The sequence below is a fragment of the Gigantopelta aegis genome, chromosome 6 (genome assembly GCF_016097555.1).
Source record: "Gigantopelta aegis isolate Gae_Host chromosome 6, Gae_host_genome, whole genome shotgun sequence".
Taxonomy (NCBI): domain Eukaryota; kingdom Metazoa; phylum Mollusca; class Gastropoda; order Neomphalida; family Peltospiridae; genus Gigantopelta; species Gigantopelta aegis.
The window spans coordinates 79,297,470-79,323,431 of NC_054704.1; the positions used below are offsets into that span (position 1 = coordinate 79,297,470).

A 25,962-nucleotide genomic window follows, 5' to 3' on the forward strand; every position below is an offset into this window, starting at 1 on the left:
CTTTAAACACACATACAAAAAAAAAACCCCGTTAGACACGTGTATAAATGATTCTTTGCTGTGTGGTGAAAGTTTATATTTTTACAGCTCTAATAAATTGTGGGCTGAAGACTGGGGTTTTACACCAAATTATTTTATAAGTGAACTTATAATAATAATTTAATAATTTTTTTAGTAAGTAATATTAATTTTACTTTTAAATATGTTTTATATATTAAACATTAAATAGATGACAAAATGTATATTTACAAGTTATACATATTTATTTAGAGAATAAAAAATGCATTTACTGGTTTTCGACCAAAATCGTCACAATGCATCATTTTAATGTTAGAAAGGCGTAGCAATTCTGTAAAATCAGTTTTCAAAACATGGCTGGATTTATGCACGTGAAACCAAAATCGGACTGGAAACGTGTTGAAGTAGCCCCGTCGTTTTTATCTAAGAAGGGGTTTGAAGATTTTATATGTATCGAAGAACTGACTGATTATGATATTGTGGATGAGAGGGTTTCGGTGGTAAGGGAAGCTGGTCAAAACGTACCCAATTAAGGTCAAAATGTATCCTCGTGTTACTAGTTTTCGGCACCATAAGTTAACGGGATTCCGGGTCGTTTCGCCCTAAATATAGTAAATCCATTTTGAACCTTACGTTGTTTCGCCCATAGTCATAGTCACCCAGGATTGATTCGCCTTACATCTCATTTGTACCTAGTCGTTTCGCCCCCAAAATAAATATATTTATTATAGTTTTGAAGTCTTTTTTTTTTTTTTTTTTTCTGTTTATTCATTATCAAATATTAGGTAAGCCTCTATCATCGGAGTCTATGGGATACGGTGAACTCGTATGGAAACTAACTCTTATGAACGGAAAACAAACTCGGATGGAAAAAATAATGGTGAACTCGTACATGGGGATGTATGGATATGCAGATACTTTGATATTTCTCTTAAATGTGTATTTTGACACTTGTTTTGTATACATGCTTCTTATTTATGTCACCATCGGTCAACTATTTGCGTGTCAACCGCGGTTTGTGCGTGAACGGCAGTCACCTATTTTCGTGTCACCTGTGGTCACCTATTTTTGTGTCATGTTATATATTTTGTTTCGTACACAGGCATATGAGTAAGTCTTCCATACGAGTTCACTTGTGGATTTCCATACAAGTTCACTGCATTTTCCTCCATACGAGTAAGTTTTCCATACGAGTTCACTGAAAGCCTTTTCTGTCTTTGGATATTAATGCCTTATCAGCTGTTTATTTTTAGTCAGCTGAAGCTAGGCAAAATCAACATACCGTACTCGGCTTTTGAACCTCAGCTGGGTATGTAGTATGCAGTGTGAGTCTAATGCCTGTAGGCCTACATATTTCATGTATATGGCTTGAGTAAATGATAATAAACAAAATTGTAACATTATTTTTATTTGTAAATTTTATATAAACACACAATATAAATCACAATGTGTGACATCTAAAAATCAATGGATATAGAACAAATCAATGACATCTAAAAATCAATGGATATAGGACAAATCAATGAATAGATGTACTTTAACAAAATAAAAATTAGGGCAAATTGAAACATGGGTTAGAGATATGACCTGGGCCTGTTAATGGGGTAGGACTTTCCTTTGGCACTGTGATGTCTAAAAAAACATTATAAATACTTATTATAAATAGAGTTAGGGTTAGTGACAGTGCCAAAGGAAAGTCCTTCTCCCCAAATTTTATCCAGACACAAATCGTGAATTTTTTTTTTACAGTGACTCAGATTCCAATATACAAGACTGTAACGATGTCACTGATATTGACTTTGCTGAGATTGCATAGGGTATTTAAAGGTCCACAATCATGGCACATTATTAATACACAGTATATATACAAAATAAATAAAGATTACATTATTAAACAAAAAACAAAAATACCACCCCAATTATTAATAAAGTGACTTTTTGTAAAACGCTCAGGGGAAAAACACTGATCCAGTCGATTTGACCCACATCTGACCTGTGTCGTAACATCCGGTGAATTCCACTCATTCATTAGTAGGTTAGCATGGCGACAGCATGTAATGATTCTTTGGAAAATAGCTCATTCTTATCGGACGTTAGTTTGGACTTGTTGCATTTGTCTATTTATTCTATTGTTACCTCGATTGGTGAGGAAGAAGGAGAAAATCCGTTAGGGGTACTTCCCTGTCAGTTTGAACCAGAGTAAACTGACGATGATCCAGCGAGCCAAATGCGGTCAGCCTATTTATAGCCCGGAGCCCGAACGTCACCCGGAGACAAAAACAAAGCCCCAGTGTTAATGCAGAGGTGTACATTGTTCATATTTGGTATAAAGATACACCATAACACAATGTATTTATATGTTAAAAAAATAAATGTAGGAAAAATATTTTTTAGAAACAATTGCATTAACATTCGGTAGGCCTATCTATTTTTGTCTTCGGGCGATGTTCGGGATTTCATTATGTACAGCCCGAACCTCAAGCATCCCCAAACACTACATAATTTTTAATCCATTGATCTGTCAACAATACATGTAGTTAATATGTAAGTATGAGCAACATTCCTTTCAGTATTAATCATGTTTGGGCAAACTCTTTCTGCAAGTTGAGCATGCACCAGGGTGAGATTTTAATAAAATTTTGAGGGTGTGCAACTTGACTATACTGACTGGGGTGAATCTCTTTTTGGTGCAAGTTGACCAGCATTCGCAGCAAAACCATGTGTTATTAAAATTATTCTTGAATATTGAGCCTTAAAAGTTTTTTTTATTATACCAAATATGGCATATCTGTAACTCAGTCAGTCAGACTGACTTATTCATGGCCTCCAACTATATATACTCTTCAAAAAAAGAAACGCAAAAGGGTACAAATGGGTTATAACTCCGATTTTATGTTTCCTACCGGTTCATGCTTTGTGAATATAAAGTCATTGCATGTCCCAAACACATTCCCACGGTTACATTCGATAAAACGCAGCTACTGTACAATAAAGTTCCAAAATGTGAATATTCGTAAAAACGCAGCCACGTGCAAACCATGTCACCACTGCACGTGCGTTGTCTGCACGTGCAACATGAACACCGACAGTATAAAAGTGTAGGGTGTTCGCTTGCCTGGCCTCTGTATCTGGCCGACAGTTGACAATCCAGGACATCCCACGTCTCAGTGAACCGCAGAGAAACAATGCCATCGGCCGACTAGACGCAGGCGAATCCAGAACGGCCGTTGCCAGGGCATTCCATGTGTCCCCAAGCACCATCTCCAGACTGTGGGACCGTTACCAGCAACATGGATCAACACGTGACCTCCCTAGATCCGGTCGACCACGGGTCACTACCCCCGGGCAGGACCGCTACATCCGGGTACGCCACCTTCGGGAACGATTGACTACTGCCACCTCCACAGCCGCAGCAATACCAGGTTTGTGCAGGATATCCGACCAGACCGTACGGAACCGCCTATGTGAGGTAGGAATTCGTGCCAGACGTCCAGTTTGAGGTGTCATCTTAACACCACAACACCGTCGACTCCGACTGCAGTGGTGCCAGATTCATCGACAATGGCCTCAACTGCGATGGAGACAATTGAGCATCTATGGGACGAGTTGGACCGACGCCTCCGACAGCGACAACCACAGCCCCAGACCCTGCCCGAGCTGGCAGCAGCCTTGCAGGCTGAGTGGGCCACCATCCCCCGGGACGTCATCCGTACTCTGGTTGCTTCAATGGGCAGGCGGTGCCAGGCAGTTGTCAACACACGCGGAGGCCACACCCGGTATTGACTCCAGATGACCTTGACCTTGGTGGTGTGTCGTATCACTTACTCACAATGGACTAGAGTGAATTGTGAACAATCCTGCAACATTTGGTAATTATCGGACTCACCATTCAATAATGAAATCAATTCTCCAAATGTTACGACAATGTGGTTTTGCGTTCCTTCTTTTGAAGAGTATATATACTAGCCTCAATCTGTGTAGTCAATTTGCATCTCCAAAAATAACAGTTCATCCCATTATGTAGTGAACTCGCAGAAAGAGTTTGTTAAGTTTGTCCATTCATGATTAATATTGAAAGGAATGTTACTAGAACTTAAATATTAACTATTGGAAAGACTTCCAACCGTTCTAGCATATATATCATTGAATTTGCTTTGCAGGGATACATAGGTTTTGAAACCACAGTCTTTGGCACAGTATCCTAGAAATCTGTACCAAAAACATTCTCATTTGAACAATAGTAGCTATCATCTTAAATTGTAAATTCCTTCAAATGAAACCATAATAATTTATTGGAAATAGATAATGCACAAATAACTGTTACACAGGCCCTAATCTTGACGACAAAGTTAGTGTTGTTTTTTTCGCCGAAAGTCAGCTCAAGTCGCCACGTTATTAGCAGTAGTGAGAAGTCGAAGTCACCATAATATTCTGGACCTAATCCAGTTTCAAAAAACAAAATCACACAACAGACGTCAAGACCCCGACCTGTTTATTGTCATAGCTCACTTAGCACCTTGTCGCCGTATGTCAGACAGTGTTTTTACTTTCGTGTCAGATTGTATCTTTGAGTAACTTGAACTAGCCTATTAATGGGAAATAGTTTATGCACATGCGCACTGTAATGTTTTACCGTGTTCAATTTATTATCAAAATCAACCAACAAATGTTAATACTTATGCTAGTTTCTGTTGTGAAGAGATTAAATACATGTCATAGTCTAATGTTGACATTCTTCAGATACATCATACACCAGTAAACCGGGATATTTTTCAATTCTAGATTAGGGCCTGCTGTTACATTGAGTCCTTAAATTGCTTAACATACAACATTTTATTTGATTTTAAAGAATCATGAAGATTCAGAACAACCAAAAAAGAAGAAGAAGAAGAAGAAAAAAAGCGGAAGTTGAAAGAGAAAACCCAGACTCGTACATCTGACAATGCAGCATGTAGTGATAAAAGTGTCACAGCTAATAAACAGAAGATGCACTCCAACATTTCAAAAGGAGCCAAACAGACTGGTGACAGCATGTCAACTACTTGGCTTAAGAAAGCTGGAAAGATTGTTCCCATGAATAACATTATTGACTTGAACACGGACTGTGATGCAGTAGACACCAGCACATCTGAGAGCAATAAGAAGAACAGAAAAAGGAAGAACTCAGATGCATCTGCTGGTAACTATTTATACCTTTATAAATTTTCATTTTTATTTATTTTCTTGCCTACATATAGCTATGCACTCTGAGTTGAAGTGTGTACAAGGATATAAACATAGGTGTACATGCTCCCATTTTTGTAGGTGGGGGTGGGGGGCTAGTTATTGCCCGAATTAAAAAAACAAAGGCACAAATCTGGATAACAATGTTTATTTATATAAGCATTACTCCCAAACAGCGATATAGGGTTACAAATGAATCACTGCACATTTTCCAAAAGATTACAACTAATTTTGTGGGTAGAATGATGGAAATACATTGTAAAAAGGTCTCAGGTTAGCACATTTTGCCCGAATATCTCTATCGTTTTGGCCTGAATTTGAGGATTTATTCCAGCACTAGAGGACAGTTGCCCCCCACCCCCATCTCATACATTTATGGATATAAACCCAGCAGCTGCACTGATAATCAATGTTAAGAATGGTTTGTTGATTGTGAAGTTATGAAATCAGTGACAGCTCTGTACATTTTAAACTACGTGTATATATGGTGATCATCACTTGGTCGAGAGAAAGGGACAGAGAGGAAGCCTACTACCATATTACAGGATACATCTTCCAAACAGCATTAAGAGATTGATATACTCTTCAAAAAAAGAAACGCAAAAGGGTACAAATGGGTTATAACTCCAATTTTATGTTTCCTACCGGTTCATGCTTTGTGAATATAAGGTCATTGCATGTCCCAAACACATTCCCACGGTTACATTCGATAAAACGCAGCTACTGTACAATAAAGTTCCAAAATGTGAATATTCGCAAAAACGCAGCCACGTGCAAACCATGTCACCACTGCACGTGCGTTGTCTGCACGTGCAACATGAACACCGACAGTATAAAAGTGCAGGGTGTTCGCTTGCCTGGCCTCTGTATCTGGCCGACAGTTGACAATCCAGGACATGCCACGTCTTAGTGAACCGCAGAGAAACAATGCCATCGGCCGACTAGACGCAGGCGAATCCAGAACGGCCGTTGCCAGGGCATTCTATGTGTCCCCAAGCACCATCTCCAGACTGTGGGACCGTTACCAGCAACATGGATCAACACGTGACCTCCCTAGATCCGGTCGACCACGGGTCACTACCCCCGGGCAGGACCGCTACATCCGGGTACGCCACCTTCGGGAACGATTGACTACTGCCACCTCCACAGCCGCAGCAATACCAGGTTTGCGCAGGATATTCGACCAGACCGTACGGAACCGCCTACGTGAGGTAGGAATTCGTGCCAGTCGTCCAGTTCGAGGTGTCATCTTAACACCACAACACCGTCGACTCTGACTGCAGTGGTGCCAGATTCATCGACAATGGCCTCAACTGCGATGGAGACAGGTGTGGTTCAGTGACGAGTCCCGATTTCTGCTCCGACGTCATGATGGAAGATGTCGCGTGTATAGGCGTCGTGGTGAACGTTATGCGGCAAACTGCGTGCAGGAAGTGGACAGATTCGGCGGGGGTAGTGTCATGGTGTGGGCAGCCATCTCACACACTGGCAGAACTGACCTGGTCCACGTGCAGGGCAACCTGAATGCACAGGGCTACATTGACCAGATCCTCCGGCCACACATCGTTCCAATTATGGCCAACGCCAACGCAGTGTTCCAACATGACAACGCCAGGCCTCACACAGCACGTCTCACAACGGCTTTCCTACAGAACAACAACATTAATGTCCTTCCTTGGCCATCGACATCACCGGATTTGAACCCAATTGAGCATCTATGGGACGAGTTGGACCGACAGCGACAACCACAACCCCAGACCCTGCCCGAGCTGGCAGCAGCCTTGCAGGCCGAGTGGGCCACCATCCCCCGGGACGTCATCCGTACTCTGGTTGCTTCAATGGGCAGGCGGTGCCAGGCAGTTGTCAACACACGCGGAGGCCACACCCGGTATTGACTCCAGATGACCTTGACCTTGGTGGTGTGTCCTATCACTTACTCACAATGGACTAGAGTGAATTGTGAACAATCCTGCAACATTTGGTAATTATCGGACTCACCATTCAATAATTAAATCAATTCTCCAAATGTTACGACAATGTGGTTTTGCATTTCTTCTTTTGAAGAGTATATATGCACTTTTCTCATGGCAAGGATAGTAGGGGTCTACATACTTTGGCTTTTCGTGTATTGGTCACAGAGCACTGACTGAGATGTGTGTGGGGGAAACCAGACTATCAGATGTGATCAATCTCATGACCCATTGCACCTCAGTTAAGCATTCTACCACTGAGCTACATGTGTGTAGCATCCCAGGGCAAACTCTGGGTCAGCCGATAATTTCGCCAAATTATCTACTAAACTGTAATAAAATATCAATAAATACTTGAAATTATTGCGTCAAATTAAAATAAAATTCTCCAATTGTTGTTAAAATTGGCAGTTGGTGAATTTGGCGAGTGCCAGAGCTAGCCCTGATATCCCACCCCCATATTAAATGTTAACGGCAGATTTGAAGATGGTGCTGATTGTTATGTATATACCGTACTACAGGTTATAACGTAAGCACCTTTTAAATTTTATTTTACAACCACATTCTGTAGGGATGATTTAGATTTTTAGAGTACATGTTGTATGTTTTGTTTGGTTGTATTTTGTTCCATTGTATAATTTTTGGTTTTAGAACATAGAAAAAAATCGAAGAAAGGAAAATGGAATATCACAGACAAAGATGAAGCTAAACTGGAGACAGATACACCTGCAGTAGAAACTGTATCGCCTGCTAAAGTATTATCAGGTTTGTTCTTCCGTTTTGTAGACATGGGAAAATTGTGCTTGTGGCTAGATATGTATGTTCTACAGGGAATATTTTGTTCAATATCGCTACACAAGTTTCAGAGATTGCTACACAAGTTTCAGAGATCGCCACATTACACAGTGGTTGCTAATCAATTTTAGTTAATTAGAAATATTGCTAATCAAGATTTTGAAATGTTTTTTTTACTGTAATAATTTTTATGCTTACACATTGCCATCAGATGTTCCACTTGTTTATGACCTGTTATACAGCTCTTGCTTGATTTTTATAGTCTTACTTATTAAGAAAAAAGCCTTGAAAGTTCATCATGGCTGTAGGCCTAAACTACAGCGCCGTATCAAAAGTTTTTGCGATAATCCAAAATGGCCGACGTAAAAACAGGTCAGTATGTAAATTTTAAAAACAAAATTCGGCTAGTAGAATTAATAACCATACCTCACTATCTTATTTTTGGGTAAAATTCTTTGAATTGTCACAGGATGAACTTTCACTCTCCTACCTTGATTAAAATCAGCAGTTATATCTCTAAGAACCTTTTTTTTGACACTCCGAAGTAAACATAATTCTCCTGTAATTGTGATCTTTCGTGGTCGACCAGTTCTTTTGGCATTCTCAACACTTCCGCTTATACAATATTTTTTCCACCCTGATCGAATGGTAGACTCGGGCACCGTCAATAATTTGACAATTTCTGAGTTTCTGTGGCCATGCGATTTTAAGTCAACAATCAGTTGTTTTTTCTCGGTAGTGAGATCTGTGGATTTGCTACCCATTTTTGCAAGACACCATCTGCTTCAAGATCAAGGGAGCAGACGACTAATTCATGACGTCACCAGTGTAGCTACATAAAAAATATATAAATAGGGATTGTATCAAAAGGCTTGGTTTTACGTAACTTGGGAAAAACACGCATTTTGCGGAAGGTAGAAAAGTGCTTCCGTGTTACTGACGTCATTTTCGCGAACACTTTTGATACGGTGCTGTAGATGATAATCATTGCTGTCTGCCATTACTAATAAACACTTTGGATATTATGTTTCTGTTGTATTAATCAATAAGTTTCTCATCTATACATTTATCTTCTTGATATTTGTCAGATATCATATTTTATTAAATATAGTGATTTTGTTGTTGTTTTTAGATATGTCAGCCTGGAAAAAACTTTTTGTACCAGTTCCAGTTTTGAAGGCTCTTAGAGATCAAGGTTTTACAGCTCCAACTACTATTCAAGCTTTTGCACTTCCATCGGCAATCCGTGATCATCTTGATATCATTGGAGCTGCTGAAACGGTTAGTGATATCAAACATAATCTTACTTTACTATCTCTTAAATTTTGAATGTATTTGTAATAAGTGTTTTGTTGTATACCTATATTTTGTCTTTCAAAGCAGAGGCAAATCTAGATTAAAACATGTTAACTAATTTTGTATTTTATATATGGGTTCTGTGAGGGGAGCTTACTCTATATTTACAAATTAAAATAAGAATTTTTATTCAGATTTTTTTTTTTAATTTCAGGGCAGTGGAAAAACTCTTGCGTTTGGTATTCCTATTCTTAATCATATTCTGACTTTCAAAGAAAAACAAAACTCTGAACTGTCTGTAGATTGTGAAAGGGAAGACAACTCTGCACAGGATCAGATTTTTAAAAATGACTCTGATGACACTGGGTCTGACTCGGGTTTAGAAGTTCAAGGTGACAGTGGGTCAGATGAAGAATCTTTGAACAGTGAAAGTGAGGCAGGTAACACGGTTATTGATCTTGACAACATACCGATTCCAAGTAAAACAGTCGCTGATGAAAGTGATGACAGTGAACTGTTTGACAACCCTCCAGAAGAGGACGAAACCATTGAGATTGAGGTATTTTACAATTACTAAGTACTGTCTAATTCAGGCCTAATCATACTCGGACATATCTCTGTGTTCTGCCTACTGTTAACATGGTGCTTTGATGTTATATATGTTAACATGTCTTCTGTCAATGTTTTGCTATGTTCTGTCAACATGCATGTATAATACTATGACTGCTGCTGACATGTTGGTATATTTGCTGTCAGCATTTTGATATGTCTGTTGTTAACATGTAATGTTGGTGTGTCTACAGTCAACATGTTGATATGTTTGCCATTAACATGTAATGTTGGTGTGTCTACAGTCAACATGTTGGTATGTGTGGTATCATTATGTTGCTCATTTGTGCTGTTATGTTGGTTTGTGCTGTCATCATGTTGGTATATCTGCTATCAACATGTTGCTGTCTGTTGTCAACATGTTGGTAGACTATTCCATTAAGCAAATTAATATTAATTTTGTTAGGACCATATTTCAAATAGTTGTCCACTATAACTCTGAAGCCGAAATGTATCTTTGATTTATATCAAATACTGATTTTATGTCTAGTTAATAAGAAATGTTGGTAATGTTTAGTTTTACTATACATTCTTTTTGGAGTGTTTGAAATTAGTTTCATAATAGCAGAATTTCAGTAGTTACTGTTATATATTTTAAACTTTTTTTTTCCTTCCTCAAATCTTATGTTACTATTTGTATATTATGATAAATAATAATTTATGTTCTCTGCTTCAGTTTTACTTTATAAAGTTTTACACTTAATGGTTTAGTCATAATTTTTGACCTGAAGTTACCAGAGACATATTACAGAAATGTGTTCTGTGTTTGATACAGGACGATCAACTTGGATGTACCAGAGTAATGAACGACGTAGATTTTGTGGATGACATGGAAATAGAAGAACCCACAGAAAAAGCTGAGACTTCAAAACCGTTACTGGCCTTGATACTAGAGCCAACCCGAGAACTGGCCATTCAAGTTAAGAACCATCTGATGGCTGCAGCTAAATACACAGACATTCAGGTGAGATCCTTAGATAGTTCAAACTGGTTTTTGGTGGCTTACAGCTAAATAAACGACATTCAGGTGAGATCCTGGGATAGTTCAAACTGGTTTTTGGTGGCTTACAGCTAAATAAACGACATTCAGGTGAGATCCTGGGATAGTTCAAACTGGTTTTTGGTGGCTTACAGCTAAATAAACGACATTCAGGTGAGATCCTTAGATAGTTCAAACTGGTTTTTGGTGGCTTACAGCTAAATAAACGACATTCAGGTGAGATCCTTGGATAGTTCAAACTGGTTTTTGGTGGCTTACAGCTAAATAAACGACATTCAGGTGAGATCCTTGGATAGTTCAAACTGGTTTTTGGTGGCTTACAGCTAAATAAACGACATTCAGGTGAGATCCTTGGATAGTTCAAACTGGTTTTTGGTGGCTTACAGCTAAATAAACGACATTCAGGTGAGATCCTGGGATAGTTCAAACTGGTTTTTGGTGGCTTACAGCTAAATACACAGACATTCAGGTGAGATCCTTGGATAGTTCAAACTGGTTTTGGTGGCTTACAGCTAAATACACAGACATTCAGGTGAGATCCTGGGATAGTTCAAACTGGTTTTGGTGGCTTACAGCTAAATACACAGACATTCAGGTGAGATCCTTGGATAGTTCAAACTGGTTTTTGGTGGCTTACAGCTAAATAAACGACATTCAGGTGAGATCCTTGGATAGTTCAAACTGGTTTTTGGTGGCTTACAGCTAAATAAACGACATTCAGGTGAGATCCTTAGATAGTTCAAACTGGTTTTGGTGGCTTACAGCTAAATAAACGACATTCAGGTGAGATCCTGGGATAGTTCAAACTGGTTTTGGTGGCTTACAGCTAAATACACAGACATTCAGGTGAGATCCTTGGATAGTTCAAACTGGTTTTGGTGGCTTACAGCTAAATAAACGACATTCAGGTGAGATCCTGGGATAGTTCAAACTGGTTTTGGTGGCTTACAGCTAAATACACAGACATTCAGGTGAGATCCTTGGATAGTTCAAACTGGTTTTGGTGGCTTACAGCTAAATAAACGACATTCAGGTGAGATCCTTGGATAGTTCAAACTGGTTTTTGGTGGCTTACAGCTAAATAAACGACATTCAGGTGAGATCCTTGGATAGTTCAAACTGGTTTTGGTGGCTTACAGCTAAATACACAGACATTCAGGTGAGATCCTTGGATAGTTCAAACTGGTTTTTGGTGGCTTACAGCTAAATAAACGACATTCAGGTGAGATCCTGGGATAGTTCAAACTGGTTTTGGTGGCTTACAGCTAAATAAACGACATTCAGGTGAGATCCTGGGATAGTTCAAACTGGTTTTGGTGGCTTACAGCTAAATACACAGACATTCAGGTGAGATCCTTGGATAGTTGAAACTGGTTTTGGTGGCTTACAGCTAAATACACGACATTCAGGTGAGATCCTTGGATAGTTCAAACTGGTTTTGGTGGCTTACAGCTAAATACACAGACATTCAGGTGAGATACTTGGATAGTTCAAACTGGTTTTTGGTGGCTTACAGCTAAATAAACTAAATTCAGGTGAGATCCTTGGATAGTTCAAACTGGTTTTGGTGGCTTACAGCTAAATACACAGACATTCAGGTGAGATCCTGGGATAGTTCAAACTGGTTTTGGTGGCTTACAGCTAAATACACAGACATTCAGGTGAGATCCTTGGATAGTTCAAACTGGTTTTTGGTGGCTTACAGCTAAATACACAGACATTCAGGTGAGATCCTTGGATAGTTCAAACTGGTTTTTGGTGGCTTACAGCTAAATAAACGACATTCAGGTGAGATCCTGGGATAGTTCAAACTGGTTTTTGGTGGCTTACAGCTAAATAAACGACATTCAGGTGAGATCCTGGGATAGTTCAAACTGGTTTTGGTGGCTTACAGCTAAATACACAGACATTCAGGTGAGATCCTTGGATAGTTCAAACTGGTTTTGGTGGCTTACAGCTAAATAAACGACATTCAGGTGAGATCCTGGGATAGTTCAAACTGGTTTTGGTGGCTTACAGCTAAATAAACGACATTCAGGTGAGATCCTTGGATAGTTCAAACTGGTTTTGGTGGCTTACAGCTAAATACACAGACATTCAGGTGAGATCCTTGGATAGTTCAAACTGGTTTTTGGTGGCTTACAGCTAAATAAACGACATTCAGGTGAGATCCTGGGATAGTTCAAACTGGTTTTTGGTGGCTTACAGCTAAATAAACGACATTCAGGTGAGATCCTTGGATAGTTCAAACTGGTTTTGGTGGCTTACAGCTAAATAAACGACATTCAGGTGAGATCCTGGGATAGTTCAAACTGGTTTTGGTGGCTTACAGCTAAATACACAGACATTCAGGTGAGATCCTGGGATAGTTCAAACTGGTTTTGGTGGCTTACAGCTAAATACACAGACATTCAGGTGAGATCCTTGGATAGTTCAAACTGGTTTTGGTGGCTTACAGCTAAATACACAGACATTCAGGTGAGATCCTTGGATAGTTCAAACTGGTTTTTTGGTGGCTTACAGCTAAATAAACGACATTCAGGTGAGATCCTGGGATAGTTCAAACTGGTTTTGGTGGCTTACAGCTAAATAAACGACATTCAGGTGAGATCCTGGGATAGTTCAAACTGGTTTTGGTGGCTTACAGCTAAATACACAGACATTCAGGTGAGATCCTTGGATAGTTCAAACTGGTTTTTGGTGGCTTACAGCTAAATAAACGACATTCAGGTGAGATCCTGGGATAGTTCAAACTGGTTTTTGGTGGCTTACAGCTAAATAAACGACATTCAGGTGAGATCCTTGGATAGTTCAAACTGGTTTTTGGTGGCTTACAGCTAAATAAACGACATTCAGGTGAGATCCTGGGATAGTTCAAACTGGTTTTGGTGGCTTACAGCTAAATACACAGACATTCAGGTGAGATCCTTGGATAGTTCAAACTGGTTTTTGGTGGCTTACAGCTAAATAAACGACATTCAGGTGAGATCCTTAGATAGTTCAAACTGGTTTTGGTGGCTTACAGCTAAATAAACGACATTCAGGTGAGATCCTTGGATAGTTCAAACTGGTTTTGGTGGCTTACAGCTAAATACACAGACATTCAGGTGAGATCCTTGGATAGTTCAAACTGGTTTTTGGTGGCTTACAGCTAAATAAACGACATTCAGGTGAGATCCTTGGATAGTTCAAACTGGTTTTGGTGGCTTACAGCTAAATACACGACATTCAGGTGAGATCCTGGGATAGTTCAAACTGGTTTTGGTGGCTAACAGCTAAATACACAGACATTCAGGTGAGATCCTGGGATAGTTCAAACTGGTTTTGGTGGCTAACAGCTAAATACACAGACATTCAGGTGAGATCCTGGGATAGTTCAAACTGGTTTTGGTGGCTTACAGCTAAATACACAGACATTCAGGTGAGATCCTTGGATAGTTCAAACTGGTTTTTGGTGGCTTACAGCTAAATAAACGACATTCAGGTGAGATCCTGGGATAGTTCAAACTGGTTTTGGTGGCTTACAGCTAAATACACAGACATTCAGGTGAGATCCTTGGATAGTTCAAACTGGTTTTTGGTGGCTTACAGCTAAATACACAGACATTCAGGTGAGATCCTTGGATAGTTCAAACTGGTTTTTGGTGGCTTACAGCTAAATAAACGACATTCAGGTGAGATCCTGGGATAGTTCAAACTGGTTTTGGTGGCTTACAGCTAAATACACAGACATTCAGGTGAGATCCTTGGATAGTTCAAACTGGTTTTGGTGGCTTACAGCTAAATACACGACATTCAGGTGAGATCCTGGGATAGTTCAAACTGGTTTTGGTGGCTAACAGCTAAATACACAGACATTCACAGACATTCAGGTGAGATCCTGGGATAGTTCAAACTGGTTTTGGTGGCTAACAGCTAAATACACAGACATTCAGGTGAGATCCTGGGATAGTTCAAACTGGTTTTGGTGGCTTACAGCTAAATACACAGACATTCAGGTGAGATCCTTGGATAGTTCAAACTGGTTTTTGGTGGCTTACAGCTAAATAAACAGACATTCAGGTGAGATCCTGGGATAGTTCAAACTGGTTTTGGTGGCTTACAGCTAAATACACAGACATTCAGGTGAGATCCTGGGATAGTTCAAACTGGTTTTTGGTGGCTTACAGCTAAATAAACGACATTCAGGTGAGATCCTGGGATAGTTCAAACTGGTTTTTGGTGGCTTACAGCTAAATACACAGACATTCAGGTGAGATCCTTGGATAGTTCAAACTGGTTTTGGTGGCTTACAGCTAAATACACGACATTCAGGTGAGATCCTGGGATAGTTCAAACTGGTTTTGGTGGCTAACAGCTAAATACACAGACATTCAGGTGAGATCCTTAGTTCAAACTGGTTTTGGTGGCTTATACACAGACATTCAGGTGAGATCCTGGGATAGTTCAAACTGGTTTTGGTGGCTAACAGCTAAATACACAGACATTCAGGTGAGATCCTGGGATAGTTCAAACTGGTTTTGGTGGCTTACAGCTAAATACACAGACATTCAGGTGAGATCCTTGGATAGTTCAAACTGGTTTTTGGTGGCTTACAGCTAAATACACAGACATTCAGGTGAGATCCTTGGATAGTTCAAACTGGTTTTTGGTGGCTTACAGCTAAATAAACGACATTCAGGTGAGATCCTTGGATAGTTCAAACTGGTTTTGGTGGCTTACAGCTAAATACACAGACATTCAGGTGAGATCCTTGGATAGTTCAAACTGGTTTTGGTGGCTTACAGCTAAATACACGACATTCAGGTGAGATCCTGGGATAGTTCAAACTGGTTTTGGTGGCTAACAGCTAAATACACAGACATTCAGGTGAGATCCTGGGATAGTTCAAACTGGTTTTGGTGGCTAACAGCTAAATACACAGACATTCAGGTGAGATCCTGGGATAGTTCAAACTGGTTTTGGTGGCTTACAGCTAAATACACAGACATTCAGGTGAGATCCTGGGATAGTTCAAACTGGTTTTGGTGGCTTACAGCTAAATAAACGACATTCAGGTGAGATCCTGGGATAGTTCAAACTGGTTTTGGTGGCTAACAGCTAAATAAATGACATTCAGGTGAGATCCTGGGATAGTTCAAACTGGTTTTGGTGGCTTACAGCTAAATACACAGACATTCAGGTGAGATCCTTGGATAGTTCAAACTGGTTTTTGGTGGCTTACAGCTAAATACACAGACATTCAGGTGAGATCCTTGGATAGTTCAAACTGGTTTTTGGTGGCTTACAGCTAAATAAACGACATTCAGGTGAGATCCTTGGATAGTTCAAACTGGTTTTGGTGGCTTACAGCTAAATACACAGACACTCAGGTGAGATCCTTAGATAGTTCAAACTGTCTTTGTTGGTTTAATCCTTCAGGCCTTTTAAAATTGAAATTTTTTAAAATTATACAAAAATAAATTCAGATAACCCATTTCCTTTTTGTGTAACCCATTATTTAAATTTTGTGTGAAAGAAAAAGTTAAGACAAAATTAGATTTGTGCGAGCAATATATGGATGAAACAATCATTCTTGCAATTAGCTGAGTTAATATAAAAATTATCAGATTGGCACAAATAGTTATTTTTCTTCTTATTTGTTGTAGATTGCGACAGTAGTTGGTGGAATGTCTACAGAAAAACAACAAAGAATACTTCGACGCTGTCCCGAAATAGTGATTGCGACACCTGGACGTCTGTGGGAACTTATTCAGGAGGTTACACATCAGTTTCTTCATTATATCTAATAATTTGCTTTGACAATAGTATTAGACACTCATAGGACCATATAAAATGTCTGATATTCAGGGAATCAAGTTTACAGGTTTTTTCACCGAGACAAAGGCTTTTGTTAAGACCATGAAAATGTCTGGTTTTTACACAGTTCCAGTTTCCTGAGGGATTTATTGCTGCTTATGGAAAAATTCTGAGGGCTTTTTCTGAAGACTGTCAAAATGACAGGTTTTTTTTACATTTAGTATCCGATAATTAATTGATCAAAATAGTGGTATTATTAAACAAACTGAATGTCTTTAGATTTTCTTATCCAAGCATGATTTATGTTTGTTCAATCATAAAGTAAATACATTTGTACTAAGATAAACACTATTACCTATTTACCATGTAGTGGACTATGATATATATATATATATATATATATATATATATATGACCTTGATATTAATGATAATCGTTTATTGTAGCGGGAACCTCACCTGTCTAAAATTGAAGGAGTCCACCAGCTGGTCATTGACGAGGCAGATCGGATGGTTGAGAAAGGACATTTTGAGGAACTCACAGGGATCTTGCAGCTCGTTAACTCTAAAGAGTACGTATTTATCGAGTGCTCAGTGTGTCTGGTTTAATATTTTAATATTTCACCGATTATCATTTCACTTACAACATTCTTAAACAGAGGTCTTGTTATGGCAATGTTTGTTGGTGATCAGCAAGGATTTTTTATTCTACTGATTTCTGTCACTTTTTTTTTTTTTTTTATACATTGGCCTGACTTATACCACCTATATCATAAATACATGACAAGGCTCTTAACACGGTTACTACATATTTAGTACCTAATAGCTGATGATTACACTAGTTAAAATCGCATTTACAAGGAATCTTTGTGTTTAGGAATTCTAAAAACAAGTCCAAGCGACAGACGTTTGTATTCTCGGCAACGTTAACCATGCTACACAGCGGACCCCAGCGACATCTTGGCAAGAAGAAGACGAAAGAAAAGATGGATGTTAAACTAAAACTAGGTAACAATAAATTTGTTAAATAATATTAATGTTTTTCAAAATAAACTAGAATAACACTGTAACCAAATTATTTAAAATGAGATATAGTTAAGTTTTAAAAATATTAATTTTTTTATTAGAATAATATGTATATTTTAATTGTGTAATATTCGGAAATGGATGGTATCTTTTTCAACCTTACTTATAGCAGTAAAAAATTATATTTGAAAATCAGTGGGTTTTTTTGTTATGCATCACACTTTTATTAATATATGATATTAGACCTACAATAGAATTTGTGACATGAAATAGATAATTTTAGTTATGTAAGTGTCATTCATTCACAAATATACATCAGAATCCCATAATCCTTTATTATCAAGCATCTAAGTATTTAAGCTTGCTATAATATGCAGAAAGACTTATGACAAGAATCGGCATCAAAGAACGGCCAAAAGTGATAGATGTGACAAGAAAAACTGGAACGGCAGAAACCCTGACTGAAGCTAGAATCAACTGCACCACAAATGAGAAGGTAGTTACATTTGGGCCAAACCTAGCTTAATATAACGGGGGTGCAATACATATACAGAACCTCAAATATGTTGTTTTCACTTCCTATTTATTGCACAAGTTTATTTTGCACAAGAATAAATATACCATGAGACTGCGTAGTGATCGAGTGGTATGTTCTTGTGCAAAATAAACAAATGCAATAAATAGGAAGCGAAAACAACATATGTGAGGTTCTGTATTTATTACATACCTTCTTTTACTTTTTATAAATCACTTTTTAATTTAACGTCATAAATACACTTTCTTAAATCTATGATCAATCCTCGTTTCATGGATTTACTTAACGTTAAGAAATATACTCTGCGGCAATCTTGTGTAATGTTTCAAATATGATGTGACGTGATTTGTAAATCATACATGACGTCAGTAACAAAATGGTGCCAACTCCAGTAAAAATAAAAAGGGAATTCCCCATTTACAAGTTCTGGTCCAGATCGCACATATATGTAATACAAGATAAATTTATCACACGGTTTGAAAATGTCTTTATCACTATAGTAAGATTGAATAGGTATGTAATAAAAACAATTATGAGGGCACATTAATATATGGTCTTCTCCAGCTAGACCCAAAAGACCTTTTCTTGGGGCCAGCTGACACCTGGTACTGTCTTTGTAATTTGCTAATTAGGAACAGAAAGGAATAAAATAAATTAATAATAATAATAATAATAATATATATATAAATAAATATTTATTTAACAATATTCTCCCACATTGTTTATAATTACTTTCCCCATAAACACAGATATGGCAGCACATACCACAGACTTTCATTTTCAGCCCACAAAGCTAAACTGTTAGTTCAAATTCCTTACCAAATATACTAAATTGTGCTTACATTTCTTGTAAAGTGAAATAAAATGAATCAATTATCGTAATTGTTACCACAAAGTGTGTACTATTTGAATGTTTTTCAGGACATCTACCTATACTACTTTCTGAAGCAGCATCCCGGCAGAACACTTGTGTTTGCCAACAGTAAAGACTGTATTCGCCGTCTCGTCTCCATCTTTACTCTACTCGGGTGTCACCCACTGCCTCTACATGCTGACATGCATCAGAGACAGCGCCTGAAAAACCTGGACAAATTTACAGGTATTTAAGATAGGCTCACATGATATTTGACATACTAAATGATCCAAGAAAATATTGCCTAAAAAGGTATAAGGAGTAACTGGTTACTGTCTTATGATATCAGCTTTATCATGCAGAGGTTTGAATGGCTAATGCTGCAGGATAAATAGAAAACAACAGGTAGGTTGTTAATTTATCCTGTGCAGGTAAAAATAGGGAACTCTGCAATTGGCAGAGTGCTTGCCTGAGATGCTTCGGTCAAAGGATCAAATCTTCTCAATGGAACCATACTTTGATTGGGTTTTATCTTTGCATTTGTTTTTAAATTCTCTTCATCAGGAAACAAGATGAGTTTGTTACTGGCGTCTGATGTGGCTGCCCGTGGTTTGGACATCCCTAATGTGGATCATGTGGTTCACTACCAGGTCCCACCGACAATCGAGGTTAGGGTATTAGCTTTATTTAGATCTGTAAATACTCCATGACATAAATAGCTTTTTTCCTAAACACTGTTGGGGCATTTTTACCATTTTGAGGGTAATTTTTCTTTTCATTAAAGACAACACATTAATTGAAATAAAAGCTTTGAAAAATAAATGTAATTAATGGAAACAGTGAATGGCAAAATACCTAACAGGCATATTTTATTAATTAATACATTTTCTGGGTGTTTTATAAAGGTAATTTTAGAATTAATTATTAAAAAAGGCTTGTTTAATCTCAGGGCAGCATGACGCTAATTATGGGAAGATGGCACTAGGCTATTAAGGTATGGTATTGCATCATGCTAAAACAAACTAGGAAAAATACTAATAGATGATGTATGTCTAAAGCGTTGGCACATTATTGTCTCAAAAATTAATTTTTTGAAATGGGAAGCAGTCTTTGCTTCTCATATTTTAATCTGGAAGCAAATGCTAGAAATTGAGAACAGTTCTAGATCGCTTGTACTGATATAAACTTTACTCTCATTTTGTGTAAGTTTAAATTGATACATTTTTTTAAGTATTAACTTGAGATGTGAGTTGTCATAGAATTGCTTTCCCTTCATTGATTTCGTTAATGAAAATTCATGTACAGAGTGTAATATTATTTATTTGATATTCAGAATTACGTTCATCGCAGTGGGCGGACTGCACGGGCCTCCAGGGAAGGCCTCAGTGTCATGCTGGTTGGTCAGGAAGATGTCAGGAACTACAGGAAAATAATAGCCAATCTTAACAAGAGTTAGTTCCCTTTTTATGGCATCTTTTTTTTTTGTCTTAGTGTAGTTTTGTTCCACATGATTGTTTTTCATTGTTTCTTTTTCCTATTTTGAATGTGCAATAAATTGCTAATTTGTTATTATTAAGACATGGTTATAAAAATAATTTAAAATGTGAAATAATAAATAGGTATATAATTGTATTGTTTTTAGCTGATGGTGCCAGAATATTAATCCAAGTAGATACCCTTGTATTTATTATGCTAAAGATTAAATAGCTGAATAACATCTTATTATAGACAAAAAACTAAACTGAAACACATAAACTCCACATACCTAGATATTATTGATGGAGAATTAACTAAGCAATCAGCAATATCAAATATCGATGATATGTCATATCTTATGTATTAAAACACCAATAAAGGTTTTCTGCTTTTGCTAAGTAATAGATTTCCTCAATCTAGATTTCTTGGAGTTTTAGTGAAAAATTAATTTTTATATATTGAATAAATATTAATAATTTTAGGTGAGGACATTTCTGTGTTTCCAGTTGAGATGCAGTACATACCGGCTCTAACCGCTCGTGTAGCCATAGCTAGAAAGATTGATATTCAGGAGCTCAGGTAAACACTCTCACTTTAAATGATAGCTTACAATTGCGACCCTCATTATGACCGTAATCTGAATAGTTTTCATTGAGTATTTTAAGTGCTTGGTTCATGCCATTTACATAAATCCAATGATAATATTTTTAGTTTGTTATAAATACACAATAGTTCATAAATATGAATAAGTTTGTTTAAATTTTATGCCCTTATGGTATTATGCTTTCATTATATTAATGCCTGCATAGTGTTATGCTTTTCATTGTGTTAATGACTGTGTATTTTCCCATCTCAACTAGTGCACCACACCTGGTAATCAAAGGCCATTAGTGATTTCCCTAGAGATTAAGCAAGGCATTGTAGACCAAACACTTTGGGGGCATTTTCACCATTTTCGGGGCACTTGTTTTTCATTAAAAATACACAAAAATTAATTGAAATAAACATTAATGTAATTTATATGTTTGCTTTAATAAATGAATGGCAAAATATATAAAAGGCATACTTCATTCATTAATAATACTTTTTGGGGTGTTTTATAAAGGAAATTTTAGCATTAATTACCGAAAAAGGCTTGTTTAATCTCAGTGCAGCATGCCACTGATTGAGGCAAAATGGTGCTAGACTATTGAAGCTAGGGAAAACACTATCACTGAATGTCTGTCTGTCTGGAAAAGTGCATTTACTGGTGCTAATGGAAAAATACAGCCGGTTTCCTCTAATGTCTACATATCCGAATGACTAAATGTTTGATTACCAACAGCCAGTGATTAATTACTCGTTGACATTCAATGTGCTGTAGTGGTGTCCTTGAAGAAAACAATCTTTAACTTTTCACTGCTATGCCTTCATTATGTTAATGGCTCCATAATGTTATACCTTCATTGCAGTAATGCCATTGGGCTATTTCTCGCTCCAGCCAGTGCACCACAACTGGTATATCAAAGGTTGTGGTATGTGCTATCCTGTCTATGGGATGGTGCATATAAAAGATTCCTTGCTGGTAATCGAAAAGGGTAGCCCATGAAGTGGCGACAGTGGGTTTCCTCTCTCAATATCTGTGTGGTCCTTAACCATATAACCATAAATAAAATGTGTCGAGTGCGTCTTTAAATAAAACATTTCTTTCTTTCTTTCATTGCAGTAATGCTCGCATAATGTATGGGTTTTTTTGTGAACTCATCTTGAATGGTCAACTTTAGTCATGGACAAGAGACATTATGTGTATTTTAGAAAATCAGTTGATTGTCTCATTTCAGGTTTAAAAAGAAAAAGCTTCATAATGAATGGTTTCAGAAAGCTGCTGAAGAAATGGACCTGGCACTAGATGAAAGTCAACTGTATCCTTGACAACAGTAATGTAAACTGAGAGGAAACTTGTCAGTCACAACACAAGTCTGTTGTCTCTTGTTCCGTCAGCAAAATATTTAGTAGTGAAATAAAAATAAGAGGAAAAAAAACTCCCATTACATCCAATAAAAACTCATTAAATAGTTTCAGTGTTCATTAAAGTATGCAAAAATACACGAACTTGATTTTTAAAAATAGCCATAATGTGAGAACCACAAATAAAAAAAAGTTTGGGTCTAAAATATATACGGCTGAAAAAGTGTTCCCTGTTTATTTCAAAATCTATTTATTCTGGTATATTCAGACAGATAGTTAAAACTTTAAATATGTTTGAAGTTCCAGCTATCAATGTGTTTGTAATGTCATGAATATTCCAAATTGTTCTGTTATGTCAAAGGCTGTGGTATGTGCTGTCCTTTGTGGGAAAGTGCACATAAAAGATTCATTGCAGCTGATGGTATAAATGTTGTGTGTATCGTTTGTCTGCATGTCAGAAATTACAGAATGCTCAACATCCAATAGTCGATGATTAAAGGCGCAGATCTTAGTTTCAGCCAGTGAAAATGGACTCTAAGTTTAGTTAATCTACAAACCTGCCACACACATTTGGATACGGTAATAACAGAGAGAAACTAAAGTCTGTGATGTTTAAACATGGAAATGTCGTCTAATAATAACTGGGGCTTGTCTCGATAACAATTATTTCTCAGATGAACGTGCATTTTTAGAATTAAGAATAATGCAATTTGGGGTTTTGCAAAAACCTGTATGACCAGAACCACTTCAAGTGTACAAAGTTTTTTATTCTAAATAATATAATGTATAGTACTTCTACTTTAACTTATCAAAAACCGATTTAATAGTGAAAAATATGTTGTAGGGTTTGAAAACTAGGGTCTGTCACTTTAATATATCAGACTGAGTGTGCTCTAGTGGTGTCATTAAACAAAACAGGTGCTCTATTGGTGTCATTAAACAAAACAGGTGCTCTAGTGGTGTCATTAAATATAACAGGTGCTCTAGTGGTGTCATTAAACAGAACAGATTTTATTTGATTTGTTTCTTAACTCTGGCCAGCCTGGACATGGGCGACACACAGGAACAGAAGCAGCACCAGCAGCAGTTGAAGCAGATGCGGTCGGAGCTGTCCATGCTGCTCAAACAGTCGCTCGTACCCAGAACCTTCTCCGGAAAATACCCCACTCGCATGGGCATGCTGGTCCTGCCCACGTCAAAAGGTGAGAAATGACGTGTCCTTTCAACCAAGACCAATTTTGTTAAAAAAAAATGTTTTAAATCTCCCTATAATATGTATGTAGGAGGAGGGATCTAGCTCAGCTGATAGAGCCTTTGCCTGAGGTACTTTGATCATAGGATCGAACCACCTCGGTGGATCCATTCTCTGGATTTTTCCCCCATCTAAACCATAGCCCACAATCTTTTGCTTAAAACAGAAGAATGTAGCAACTTTCCTCTGAAGATCACGGGTCAAAATTGTCAAAGATTAAGATGTGTGTTTTTTGTGTCTTTTTTTTTTTGCTCATTGGGCTATTTCTCGTTCCATCCAGTGCACTATAAATGATATATAAAAGGCTGTGATATGTGCAACCCTGTCTTAGGGATGATGCATATAAAAAATCCCTTGTTACTAATAGAAAATGTAGCAGTATTTAACATCCAACAGCCAATAATTAATCGGTCAATGAGCTCAAGTGGTGTCGTTGAACAAAACAAAAAGGTTAAAAAAAAGGACTAATATTTCATTTGCCAGTGATATATAATTGATTGGGTTTTGTTTTGTTTTTCAGAGGCTGATGCTATTACAAAGGTGAAGAAAGACTTGCCAAGCCAGCAGAACATGATGAGACAAATTGCAGCTAAACAAAAGCTGATAAATAAAAAAAATGTTAAAACAAAAACAAAGAAATTCAAAAGTAAAAAGCAGAAATAAATTAGTAAGAAGTGTTTTGTGCTTGTTAATTTTTAAGGAGGGTCAGAACCTCTGCCACTAAAAAAGTTTGAAAGTCCATCCTCAAAAGATTAGAGTTTACAGAATTTAACTTAATGCTTTTTAAAATTTATTTAAGTTTTGAATCAGAGTTTTATCATGTAAAAAGTTAATATGTAGAAGAGCATAAATTGTCCATTTTACCCATCCATAGAAATGATTTACAGAGATATAAAGACATATAACAATATTTAAGACTGTTGTCACAAAACTCGAAGTAAACCATAAAAATATTACTGCAGTCTATACGCTGGTTAAAACGTTATTTTGTAACATCCTAGCAGATTGTTTTAGTTACAAAATTGTTGCAGTAGAAATAGATATTTTTCAGATTTTAAATCGGTCCATACTTATAAAACAAACATACAGCCAGTTCTGAAACGTGCATTTTGATTATCTTTAGGTCAGGTCAGTGTTTAATGTGCACTTAGGAACAAGTTGTTATGGGCTCTCTCCGGCTCCTTCGTTCAGGACAGGAAAGGGGTGGGGCAGGTGGGACCACCCGCATTGGCAGATGCAAGTGAGCACAGGCAGCCTGACCGGGGTCGGTAGAAGACGGGATGCTTTTGGTGCTATTGAATTTGCAAATTTTCTCTAGGATTATATCCAAACTGAAAGTGTTGTGCAATTTCTTGGGAGGTAATTTCGACGCATAATTTGAGTGTTTTGCCTAAAGTGTAATGGAGGATTATATTTGGAAATTACCAGCAGATGTGTGTATTATACCAGGTACTGACCATTCAAAATTAGTGAAGTAAATAACATGTTATGTCAACGTTCCTAAAACTGAAATAATCGTAAGAGCTCATGATCTTGTTGCCAACAAGTGCCACTGAACAAAATGTATGTAGTTATGAAACATGTTGCAACAAAAGGATGTTTTCGTCAAAAAGTGCCCATTTAACAGTACGTCTATAAAATATTTTATATTCCCTCCAAAATACAAACACATCTATTTTAAAAGTTTATTTTATTTTAAGAGCCATTTACTTTTTATCCTAAATACCAAATGAAAGTTATTATTTAAAACAGTGGTTTGTATAGCAGGAAGTTCATCTCTTTGGATAATTCCATGATTGATGTTACATTCATAGTAACTTTCTGAATTCCAAATACCTGTACTTTGGTCACAATTGTACCCAAGTATTTCTTCCTGTTATGTTCATATCAGATGCTATAAGTTATTTAATGCTGCATAATGCTAGGTTCAAACTACCAACTGCCATCAGAAAGTTAGCCAACTTTCTGCTGTCACCACTTCTACGACCGACTAGTTGCTAGTCTGAACACTTTTACAACTCGATTCTCATCGTATAACCCGTTGGGAGTTGGGGGAAAATTGCAATGCGACCGTCGAGTTGGCCAACTTCGTTGTAACAGTTGGCAGTCTGACTTTAGCATTAAAATTCACCATAAGTGGTCTTTGACGGCCATTTAATTGATA

General features: G+C 37.5%; 1 protein-coding gene across 1 annotated transcript; it reads left to right on the top strand.

Annotated features, from left to right (window-relative positions):
* The first annotated feature begins 4,872 nt into the window (after window positions 1-4,872).
* Window positions 4,873-24,472, top strand: LOC121375233 (ATP-dependent RNA helicase DDX24-like). Its single transcript, XM_041502555.1, has 16 exons — window positions 4,873-5,197; window positions 7,863-7,976; window positions 9,139-9,287; window positions 9,517-9,861; window positions 10,687-10,875; window positions 16,560-16,670; window positions 17,157-17,281; window positions 17,587-17,717; window positions 18,113-18,231; window positions 19,192-19,369; window positions 19,688-19,791; window positions 20,457-20,574; window positions 21,082-21,178; window positions 22,420-22,500; window positions 23,588-23,748; window positions 24,319-24,472. Exons 1-16 carry the CDS (start codon window positions 5,005-5,007, stop codon window positions 24,459-24,461), a joined length of 2,358 nt encoding a protein of 785 aa, XP_041358489.1. The 5' UTR covers window positions 4,873-5,004; the 3' UTR covers window positions 24,462-24,472.
* Window positions 24,473-25,962: the final 1,490 nt, after the last annotated feature.